General features: G+C 43.1%; 2 protein-coding genes across 3 annotated transcripts; one reads left to right on the top strand and one right to left on the bottom strand.

The window, feature by feature from the left end:
- The first annotated feature begins 446 nt into the window (after nucleotides 1–446).
- Nucleotides 447–3,560, top strand: bbs10 (Bardet-Biedl syndrome 10). The gene is made up of 4 exons (XM_084018337.1): nucleotides 447–484; nucleotides 980–1,179; nucleotides 1,266–2,228; nucleotides 2,417–3,560. The coding sequence occupies exons 1-4, from the start codon at nucleotides 482–484 to the stop codon at nucleotides 3,216–3,218; spliced, it is 1,968 nt and encodes a 655-aa protein (XP_083874463.1). The 5' UTR covers nucleotides 447–481; the 3' UTR covers nucleotides 3,219–3,560.
- A 700-nt stretch (nucleotides 3,561–4,260) lies between these two features.
- On the bottom strand, nucleotides 4,261–10,713 carry cd9a (CD9 molecule a). Of its 2 annotated transcripts, none has more exons than XM_084018342.1 (8): nucleotides 10,510–10,713; nucleotides 7,492–7,594; nucleotides 7,275–7,372; nucleotides 6,732–6,806; nucleotides 6,435–6,536; nucleotides 5,690–5,779; nucleotides 5,265–5,348; nucleotides 4,261–5,164 (listed from the first exon to the last, which is right to left on the bottom strand). In XM_084018342.1, exons 1-8 carry the CDS (start codon nucleotides 10,576–10,578, stop codon nucleotides 5,099–5,101), a joined length of 687 nt encoding a protein of 228 aa, XP_083874468.1. In that variant the 5' UTR covers nucleotides 10,579–10,713; the 3' UTR covers nucleotides 4,261–5,098. The 2 variants fall into 2 exon arrangements, with proteins under 2 accessions (XP_083874468.1, XP_083874469.1); XM_084018343.1 differs by lacking the exon at nucleotides 10,510–10,713 and adding an exon at nucleotides 8,854–9,013.
- Nucleotides 10,714–11,334: the final 621 nt, after the last annotated feature.

Raw genomic sequence — 11,334 nt, 5'->3', positions numbered from 1 at the left:
ACAAACATCTTAGATCAATCTGCTTACAAGTGTTACCTACGAGCATACAAACAACATCAAAACACGATGGTTAAGTCAGGCAAAATGCTTATAACATAAGCAGACCAAATTTGAAAATGTACTGTATGTTAGGGAATTTCAACCATCGTTTATTTTATTGTGTACGTCTCTGCATTTACTTTGACATGGCAAAAGACCTGTTGTGTCACATCCGTAATAATCCTAAATATAGATTTTGTAGTATTTTTGCACATCCGTGTAAAAATGTACCATTTCAGCAAATACTTGACCCTTGTATAACACTTTTATACATTATTTTTATTATTAAATCAATGTATAATGTTCTTGTAGGGATAGAAAACAACTCATACATCCACTCACTAGGTGGCAGTAGTCGGTTCTGATCTAAGTTACATCTACGCAACAAACCACAGAGGAAGCCTCATCTCTAGGATACAGAGAAAGCGTTCCTGTTGGACTGATGGTGAGTTTCTCCACGTTGTTCTTGTGAAATAAATAATTGGACATTTCGTTTTTTTTCTGGCAGTTCTGACAAACTTTGAAGTCATATTTAAGGTTTTTAATAACATTATAACCTCGAGTTCACCGTATTGGTTTAGCTAGCTAGCTAGCAGATGCTAACGTAATCAGCGTAGTTTAACGCTAGTAACTTTACATTGAAATGATGAGTCGCGCGAACCTTCTCGTTGTAGAGATGTATTCACGGTTAATGGACATTATGGTAACGTTACAGTACAACCACAGACAATGAATGCGTTAGGGGCTTTTGTAGTGTGTGTGTGGTTACAAACGGCTTGTTACAGGTAAGTCACCAGTTAACAGTTAACCCACAGGCTGTCATTTAAATGTACAGTTTCTATCTAGACTGTACTATAGTACTTAGATGCAGCCTCTGCCAATGGGTAGCTCTTAAGCTAACATAAAATGTTAGATCTGATAGGTTTTTGCATATCCTCAGGGTGTGGAGATGCTGCCGACGGAGCATCTACACCTGGACTATGTTCTGCAGACTGTGTCTGTGTTGGAGTCAGTCGTCCGTCGCAGTTTTGGCCCTGAGGGAGGACAGGTGCTGTTCACTCGAGACACAGGACAGGCGATGTTGACCCGCAGCGGCACTCGCACTCTCACTGCACTACGACTGGAGCATCCACTGGCCAGGTAACACACACACTGCTCTTTCACTGTGATAGTCTTTGTCAAGTGAAGATTTCTATTTTGATGTATTTGTGTGTTTTTCATTTCAGGATGGTGGTTGAGTGTGTCTTGAAACACAGCTCTGTGACAGGCGATGGATCCAAGACCTTTATCTTACTGATGGCGTCATTACTACGGATGATTCGTACAACGGCCTGCAAGAATCCTAACGCGTCTCACACTTATAACTCCAGAGAAGCAGCAGAGGCCGCCACTGCCAGGCACTTGGCTGACAAAATGCTAGCATTTGCATTGAAGGAGCTGGATGATGTCATTGCAATGGGAGTGGTCCCGTATGGATGCAGTCTTTCGTGGGAGGATTTCACTGCAAAGGAACGATTACTAGCACACCCAAACAATCGCAGTGTTCAAAAGCTGCTGGAATCCTTCTTTCATTCACGTCTGGGTCACACCCACTGTCACTTAATGAGCAACCTCACCTGTGAACTGTTCGCTCACTGGAAGCTTAAAAATGACCTCCTTTCGTCAACACTTCACTTTGTAAATGACAACTTTGTTGCCTTGCATACACCTGTATCGGGCTTCCCTATTAGTTGTTCACGTCTGATTGAGGGGCAGGTGATTCACAGGGACTTTGCTGTGCCCTGCTCTCCGACTGACCATCAACCAGTTAAAGCTATAGGTTTCACTGGGTACCTGCAGCCAAAATTGCTCAGTGCAGGAGAAGTGCTGGAGCTGGGATGCGGAAAGCAAAAGTCAGATGGAAATATTGTGCAGTTTAGCGCATGGACAGAACGGTCTCTGGAGTGTGTTATTGCAAACCTGGAGACTTTGGGTGTCTCTGTGCTCTTGTCTGCAGTGAAACAGTCCCCTGCTGTCCTGGCTTTAGCTGCACAGGCTGGGATGGGCGTCGTGGAGTGTGTCAGTGAAGACGAGCTGTCTCTCTTTGCCCAGCTAAGTGGGGCCACACCTGTCTCAGACTGCGGGATGATTGAACCAGAGCACGTTGCTACACTGACCTTTTGCAGACCAATACTGCTGGGAGCCCATAGGTATACAAACATATCTCTCTTTCTCACTCATACACTGTGCATTAGCAAAGTCACACATATAATACAAATAATTATGAATATTGGATACACATAAGTATGTGGCTTTGATTAATGACATTCTGTTAATGTGGTTTTATTCATGGAAGTTAAAGTTGGTATGTTTTCCTTTTTTTTAATCTCCTCCACAGGTATGTCCATGTGGCTTTCCTTGATTCAGAAGAGACGGTCACAGTCAAACCCTGTGGTCTGGTCATATGTGGCCCAGGGGAAGGGCAAACTGACCAGTATGCATGTGCGTTTCAAGATGCTATCCGCATGCTACTTTCAGCTTGGGAGCCCATGGCTATGACAGCATCAAAAAGGACCTTGCAGTCAAACAATAGCATGTCTTTACATACAGACAGTCAAATCCACAATGCAAGTGCGTACCAGCAGGAACCAGGATCTGTGGTACCTGCTGGTGGGACATTTGAGTTTCTGTTAAGCCATGCACTCCTACAGTATGGCAGCAGTTGCTTAGTGTCTGATGACACAATTATGGGCTTCCCTGCTGTTTCCAAGCTCCTGGCAAATGCTCTTCTGAGTGTGCCCCAACAGATTTACTCCCACAGTCCGCAACGTTTCCTGCAGACTCAAACCAGGCTCCGGAGTTTTGTTCAAAATCATTTCCACCCTTTCAGCCTCGCGTTCGGACAAAAACACGACACAATCCCCGTACAGGGTTGGAGTAAAAGGGAATGCTCTCTAGAGGAAGGTAAACTAACCAAGCATTGTTGTAGAGAAGCTGAAATGCCATCAAAAGATTTTATGTCTGACTTGGGCCTTGAATCTGTCTCCTGTAAATACCAGCTACTTTTAGCTGTGCTGCAGTGTGTCTCAAGTCTTCTCCATGTGGACACCGTGCTGCACACACACACTGCCGTGCACACTCGGTCACGCAGACGTGCAAACATTTCCTGGGAGGACACAGAGGACGAGGCTGAAGACTGAGATTTGATCATCATTTCATGGCAGTGCTGTTGTGTTGTTCAGTTGAGAGGCAAATAAAATGTTCTGGTAAGAAACCCGTCCTGATTTTAGGCCAGGTTTGGCAATAACAAGGAAAACAAACAACTCAGTGTTGATCTCTGAGTTGGACAGAATGTCCAGTTGTTTTCAGATCCTTTTGTATTTATCTACTGTGTTAATGTGAAGACGTGTGAGTGAATAAATGTTGATGTTGGCTGCTTTCCTGTTGAGTTCTCATCATGGTTCCTATTTTTTTTCCAAATTTCACTTCCTTATCTCAGTTTTCCTTCCCTCTTCCCCTGGCCAACACATGGTGTTACATGAAAGACATCGTCTCGCATATAAACGCACACACATTCTTTTTATAATCAGCGTTATCACTGTAGTGACAGTAGGGTGTCTGAGAGGGCAACACCCGGCTGTCATCAACCAAATCAAAGTGTACTTCCTTGTGCTATAATCAGGGGAACAATAAATCCATTCTCACCTCTTGTTGGTCAAACGGTGAGTCATTACAAGTAGCTGGACTCCCTGCCATACATAATTATGCACTGTTTACTGTAATCAGTGTGCGCGCCTATTTTGAACACAACTTTTCCATTAATTAATTGTGGCATGACTCAGAAACGAAGACAGTTCTTGGCTTTGTTTGTACTTTGGATCAAACAATATATGAGTCACTCATGATAATCGCAAATATCAAAGAGGGAAAGGTTTGGGGGGGGTGTATTCAGAGCATGTTCTTTCCAAAGAAACTGGATGTTGTTTCCAGTCTTATCAAGCCCCTACGCCCTTTTAACCCTTCCACACCCTTTATATCCTTCACAGCTAGATCTAACATGCCGATCAGAGTTAATAATGCGTCAATCCAATTCTGAGGAATTTTCATTCTAGCTAATGAACTTTCTTCAGTGACCTTCTGAGCATATGGCTTAATGAAACATCACAGCCCATTTAGCTCTCTCACTATATGTGTGTGTGAGTGATCACATGCCATAATATAATTCCCTCAGAGACGTCTCAGTACGTTTTGTATTTTTTTTTTTTTATTTGGCTCTCAGTAATATTTTCTCTGTGAAACAGTGCGTATGGTATAAATCAACCCAATCTCTGTAAAATGAAAATAATATTATAAAATACACAATCAAACCACTTGTTTCATACAACCACTTAAGTATATGAATCTTTTACAAATAAAAAAGACATTTACAAAACCTGACAAAAAAAACAAAAAAAAAGGCGGTTTTAAAAAGGGAAAGTGCAGAAAGGAACACATGATATGTCACAATGAAGGGTCCTCTCTAATACCAAGCTGGAAGGAATCATAGTCACCATTCTGAACATCTTTGCATTGAATTGACTACTAGTCACCATGGAAAAAGGACTGTAGAATTTCATCGGCTACTACTGTGTTTTTCTGTAGTGGTAGCGGATGCCTTTTTTAAGGCCCTGAGCCGTGACTCTTCTGGCAGGAAGATGACCCCAAATGATAGAAATGTGATCAGTATACAATAATATGATCTTTTGTTTAGATAATTAGCAGTTCACAAACACTAATTTCAATCAAATGACCACAAAATTACAAATGTCTGTACTACATTGCAATTGAAGCACAGACGACACCCATTCTATAGTTGGGTCTAATAACCACGTCGCATCTATCTAGTCCAGGAAGGTGGGCGTAAGTGTCGGCAGCGCAGTTATAACTGATGTATTATGTAATAATCGGATATATCTGCACCCAGCCTCTCTTAGATTATCCCCCTTGAACAAGCTTTGTGTTTCTATTGGCAGTGGAGAGTCATGTGACTTGAATGACATCATGCAACATTAACAAGGACTCCGGAATGTGATGGTGGATGTCACACCACCTCCCGAGACTTCCTGATGGCACAGCACAGGAGCATGCTGAAGATCATCCCAAACACCTGCAAGAGAGAGAGAGAGAGAGAGGTAGACATACATCACTCGTGTTCGTGTGAGCTCGGCTCCTGAAACGTGATGGGTTGCAGTTAATCACACGCTTACCATGACAACGCCAATGGTGATGCCCACTCCTCCTATGATGTGGAGCTTGGAGTCAAACACCTCATCGATGGCATCGGGGCAGCTCTGCAACACACACGCATGATTCCTTTCAGCGTTCTCTAAACCTATGCTGAGCGCGAGTTGTGGTAATGCACACATCGCAGACGGTCTGAGAGCATGCAGGCTCCAGGAAACCAGTGTTGCCATAGTAACGCTGCAAGGCGATTGAGGGAATTAGTCCGGAAAGGGAAGACTAATAAATAAACTTCTACCATATGTCAGACCGTTCTGATCGTTATGTATTTGACACGCAGTAATTGCTCCGGCTCTCAGCTAAAGCATATCTGACATCTGCTAGATGGTCTCCAGTACTGAAATACGGTAGTACTTGACCTGATCTATACGCACATTCAGGTTAGTTGTACCTTAGTGATGAGCACCTCAAGTGGCTCTCCCCGGGGACAGGTGTCTTTGGCATTCTCCACGACAGTACCAGTCGGTCCGCAACAGTTCAGCTGTAAACATACAGTCATACAGTCAGAGAACAGCGTGACGGAAGGACAAACACAAGTGTTTTAAGGGAATAGTTCAACATTGAGGTTGCTATAGGCAACCAGTTGAGACACTGCACAGAAATAGTGGATGTAAAAATGTGTTTATCAAGAAATAGTTACGTCACATACCTATCTTTTAAACCTGGACTTTGAAAGCTTTCTCGTAGGCAGCTGGACTCGCTTTAGGTCAGTTGCCTACGATAAAGCTTTGAAAGATTACCATGACCTGGAAGACAGGTAATCTTCACAGACATGTAAATGGACAAAATGAAACAAGATACGACATGTTCAGTATTGAGCTTTAGAGGCTCTGGTAGTCGTGTTTTTGACCTCTGTAGTCGAGCTGTTAACCCCTCTTTCCTGTCTTTCTAAGCTTATTACCTCCAAACAAAGAAAGTGAATGAGCTTATCTCCTAAATTGCTGAACTTTTCCTTAAAAGTAATTTGCTGAATCTGCAACTTCTAGTTATCGAGGGTAATACTTGTTGTGAGGAGTTCTGAAAAATATTGCTGTTACAAGGCATCTTCCCACGGGAAACCATGTACATTACGTTTCATTCCTAATTCATTTCAGATATGATTTTAGTCCATTTGAAATGAAGCGGATGTTGCTCACCCCGGTTTGAATCACCCGCAGAGTCTCTTTGAGGCGCTCGTCTCCCGTCGCCTTGAAGTTATTGTAGGTCTGCATGTAGAACGTTGTGATGTCATTCACCACCTGCATCACAACAACAGCAAGCCCGGAACAATTAATTAAAAAACACTCACTTTGTTCCAATGATTTATTTTCATTTTTTGGCTTTTTTTTCTCTTTCTGACGTGGTGCTTTTTTGCATTGTATGTCCTCTGATGTATTTCTATTGCTTGTAACCTTGTTGAAAGGTTTTATATAAATACTTTAAGCTTGTGTTACCTTGCTTTGGTTGGAAAATACCCAGATTCCAGCCGCAACTTCAATGGCAAATATGATAAGCAGGAAGAAGAAGAACTGCAAACAGGAGAGACAAAACTTAACTCAGCTGAGTGTGTGAATGTGTGCATGCATGCATGCGTGTGCGCATGTCTTTTGCATGTGTGAACAAGTAAGGTCATTTGAGTGTAGCTGAACCCAGTTTACATAGGCTCCTCCTCCTGGGAGATTTAGTACAAGAAGATTAGGGCCAGACGGGGAGGGAGGGGGGGGAGTATAGGAAAATCTAGAGACTCTTCTCTGGCCTTCATACCGTTCAGTAAACAATGGTGACTGTAGCTCATATTTCTTAGTGAACCCAAGGTCAGTCCACAATCCACAGTTGGATAACAAGTTCAAGTGCTGCAGCGTGAGATCACTTCTCAAACATAAAGACTCAGGCAGAGAGAGAGAGGGAAATCGTGTTGTTTCTGAGTTTGAATTGTATGTTAGTCGAGTCAAAATAAGGGAGATTGTGTGAAGAATGAAAAAAAAAATAGTACGAACCAGTCCCAGCATACAGGGGGACTCCTGGATGGCCCCACAACATCCCAGAAAACCCACCACCATCATCAGTGCTCCAGCTGCTATTAGGATATATACACCTACACATACACGGAATATCAGAAAGACATGCAAGCATATTTAGAGTTTTGCAGAGATCAGATAATCCAGAACTTGTTTAGATGATAGATCTTGTTTAGGAGGACTGAAAGCATCTTACCTGTGTAAAACACATATGGAGAGTCTGTTCCTTCAAACAGGCCTTTGGTCTTTGGGTCTAATCTTAGCCACAGGCCGATCGCAAAGACAGCAGTGCCTGCAAGCTGAAACACAGGACATTTAAGTTACATACTCAACTACAGGTAGTTATTACCACACTAGATGCATGCACACTGGCGGTCTGGCTGTACAGTCCCAGGATAAACCATTATAGAGAGGCAACAGTGAGAACTTAAGCTTAATAAAAGATCAGACAAGTTTACTTTTTATCAACCCTCTCCATGTTTTTACTCATATCCCACTTCAACTCATTTAGCTGATTTTCATTTCACCACACCAGTTAAAAATGATTATATTGCTGTCTGAACTTTTAAAACCCTTCTTTTCTCAGCTGCTTCCAGCTGTCGATTCAAATTTGTATTGACATGTCCAATCTGGAAGCCTTCTCCAGGCCTGTCATTCATTCAAGTTTGTTTTGTTTTGTTCCCAGTCCTGGAAGAGCTTCCCGCGGTCCTTGTGTCATGTCTAACTCGTCAAGAATACCAGAATATTGTCTGCATTGGGGTACAGTTCTTATTATGGTTTCACGAGTTGTAATTTAATGATGGTGGTTATTCACCAAAAACTCTTTCTATACTTCCTCAGGAATTCCAAATGTAAATGTGACTGTGTATCAATAGAACAAACATTGTTTTTTATCTTCTCCCACCACAATTCATAACCATTCAAATGTAGCATCACATTTCTAACGAACCCTTTTCAACTCTTGATACAGTTCGGTCTGGAGACAGACCAATCAGGTACTATAGTGGTTTTAAAACTCATTGACTGAGAGCATGGAATGCTGGAATGTGTTCATGTGAATGCAACAGAGAAAAACAAGGTCCCTTTACCGTTAAAATGTTTACATATTCCTTTATTCGTCAACATATATATTTAATATTGATCCAAATGAGCATGTGAATCCATCGACACATGTATGTTATTATGAAGCATGCATGGTATTGCTGGACTTTTTGAACAAAAAGCCATAAAAGTCTGTATTTTGCGCTGTAAACATCCGTGCCTGGTGCCATATTGTGAAACATACATGGGCAGGTCAGTGAATATTTAACTTTGAGAGTGTACCTGACATATGGCGATCTGTTCTATTCAAGGGTGTGTGTGTGTTTCTGTGTATATTCTCTATTCTCTGTATGTTTGACCATTGTTTTTTACTGTTTACTTTTTTATAAAATGGCAGATGAGCGCAAACCACGGAAGTACGGATGGTTTTATACTAGTTTGGGAAGCTTCTCTCTCTCTCTCTCTCTTTCATTCTCTCACACACACTGAAACCCAATACAAAGTGAAGCACACCTACCCAGAAGATACCGTTGAAGACAAACATGAGATACTTCACACACTTGATTCCCCCAGCGACAGCCATGCTTATTCAGTCTACACAGCACTCTTAAGGAGGAAATAGCTACCTCGCTAACTTCTTCCCAGGAGTAAGTGAAGCATGTAATGGTGCAGTTAAAAAAAAAAAAAAAAAGAGGTAGCGGAAAGAGACAGCGTTGTCATTTCCACGCCTTCCTGATTAAACAGTTGGGGAGTGGCGATAGAGTCGTGTTACTTGATAAACTGACCTCCATTGTGTATGTGATATGAATTCCTTCCCTGTCCCATGTCCGTGCATGTACAGTTTGCGTGTCTGTATTAGTGCAGGTTGTGCGGGCATACAGGCTTTTATGATGTGGGTGCAGCACAGACAGGCTCTGTTGAGACAAGTTGACATAAAACCTTTTTTTTAAATACCTGCCAAGCAGCATATTTACTGCTCTGGTGTCTGAACTCGTGTGGCCGTAGTTAGTAGACTGCTTTCATGTTTACATATTTCCCATCCCTACTTCCGGAAGCTGTTTGCATGGACGTTAATGTGACAACCCTGCTCTGACACACAGACCGACAGAGCGGAAATCTGTGCATTTGTGACTGCATGAACACTATTGTGTCACATCATCACTTCCTTCCTTAACCCACCACAAAAAGGCAAACGTCTGCATACGTGTGGGTGTGATGTTTGAGCAGGTTTGCTATTGGCCCCTAATGGCAGACGTGACACTGTTACAGAGTGACACTTGTCTCCTTCCTGGTTCCTGTTGTTTTTGTCAACTTAGTGATGCTTTTTTTTCTGGATTGTTTCTATCTCTCCCCCTCCCTCACTCTCCCTCACACACACACACACACACACACACACACACACACACACACACACACATTGGGAAATCCCTGTCTGCCCTGTGGGTTATCCTCAGCTCTATCTATAGCTGCACACATTGTCAACGTACATAAATGGGCAAAGCATCCCATCTGAAACCACACACACACACACACACACACACACACACACACACACACACACACACACACACACACACAGAGATCCACAAACAAACGGACACGAGGACACACCCTGCAGGCTTGGGAGGACACAAATAGCACTATGGTATATCCAGGATTCATTCACACGGACATGCGCAACTCTTCACGTCACGTGAGGGAGCAGAAGTCTTAATTATTATTATTATTATTATTATAGAAGTCACGTTCTCCACCACAATAACGAACTCTACCCCCCCCCCCCCCCCCCCTCCCGCTGCAATTATTAAAATGCCGTGCGCGCAACCCCCCTCAGTGTAGTCTGCGCAGTAGAACTGGGTCACTTGGCCACTGGGGATTATTCTTCCAGCCCGCTCGGTCTCCACGCGTATTGGGACACTTTGTGTTCAGTGGTGACCAGCGCCAACATAAGGGGGCAACTCGTATTATAGAACTGTGATAAGTCACCGAGGACGATGTTGCATCCGGGACGCGGTAGCCTATAATTAATTCATTATAGTAACCTGCTCGCACACTAATGTGCATGCACGCAAAGAGCTTCCGTCTCTCGCTCTCTCTCTCTCTCTCACACACACACACGCGAAACACAGCCAGGATGTAAGGAAACACATATATATTCTCGCTTCAAACTCACCCAGAACACCAGGTTGAAAGCGAACATCAGGTATTTAACGCACATCTCTCCTCCCGACAGCGCAGCCATGGCGTCACTGGAGCTATGGGTCCCACTTCCGCTGGTATCACCTATTCAGACCCACAGTAGAACAGCAGAGAGCTTCTAAATAACCACCAGCATGCAGAATGAGGTTATTTGCAGACGCGCCGGCTCTTCTACGCGCGCCGTGCTGTCTGTGTGCTGTGCGCGCCGCGTGTAGGTGAAGTGGTCCGCCCCCACACATAACGGACTGCAAAGCCTCCAGTAGATGTTCCTCTTTATTAGAGTTTATACTGTGAAATGTGCTTCACCGTTTGCTTTTATAAAAAAAAAAAAAAAAAAAAAAATTACTATCCTGTCTGTTATTCATGCAGGGTATTTTGTGGGACTTTTCACTAATGTAACGATATTCTCTAGGAGGGGTTTGGAATGATATATGACACATAGTAAGAATTATCCATCCATTGCACCGTTTCTATATGCAAATTAGATTACAGTTGCCTTCATTTCTAAATGGTAGCCTATAGCTGTGATAGAGACCCTATATGTGTGCTCAGCGTGTGTGCTTTCCCGGTACTACAATGCCCTGAACGGCAGCCTGCGGTGGTGGGCAACTTCCAGCAGCCTGGCCTGTGCGATGACGTAATTTTCCCAGAATATGAAAGGCGCGTTCACGGCGTGAATATACTGTACATGAATGAACACGGTGCACGAGCTGCATACAGACAAACACACAGAGACCAGCCTCCTATTATTCAAATCATCAGTTTGACGTTTTCATCATTTATTCTGGTTTTGTGTGAA

Source organism: Eutrigla gurnardus, assembly GCF_963514095.1.
Source record: "Eutrigla gurnardus genome assembly, chromosome: 9".
Classification (NCBI taxonomy): Eukaryota; Metazoa; Chordata; class Actinopteri; order Perciformes; family Triglidae; genus Eutrigla; species Eutrigla gurnardus.
This window is presented reverse-complemented; position numbering and strand designations above follow the sequence as displayed.

Bases quoted from the DNA above. Each gene is read 5' to 3' on its own strand.
- bbs10 (XM_084018337.1), top strand. The intron at 1,180-1,265 runs GTAACACACACA...TTTTCATTTCAG, and splicing joins CTGGAGCATCCACTGGCCAG to GATGGTGGTTGAGTGTGTCT. The intron at 2,229-2,416 runs GTATACAAACAT...TCTCCTCCACAG, and splicing joins ATACTGCTGGGAGCCCATAG to GTATGTCCATGTGGCTTTCC.
- cd9a (XM_084018342.1), bottom strand. From the start codon at position 10,578: ATGGCTGCGCTGTCGGGAGGAGAGATGTGCGTTAAATACCTGATGTTC. The intron at 6,807-7,274 runs GTTCGTACTATT...TCCTGTTTGCAG, and splicing joins CCCCCTGTATGCTGGGACTG to TTCTTCTTCTTCCTGCTTAT. The intron at 6,537-6,731 runs GTAACACAAGCT...GTTGTGATGCAG, and splicing joins TATTTTCCAACCAAAGCAAG to GTGGTGAATGACATCACAAC.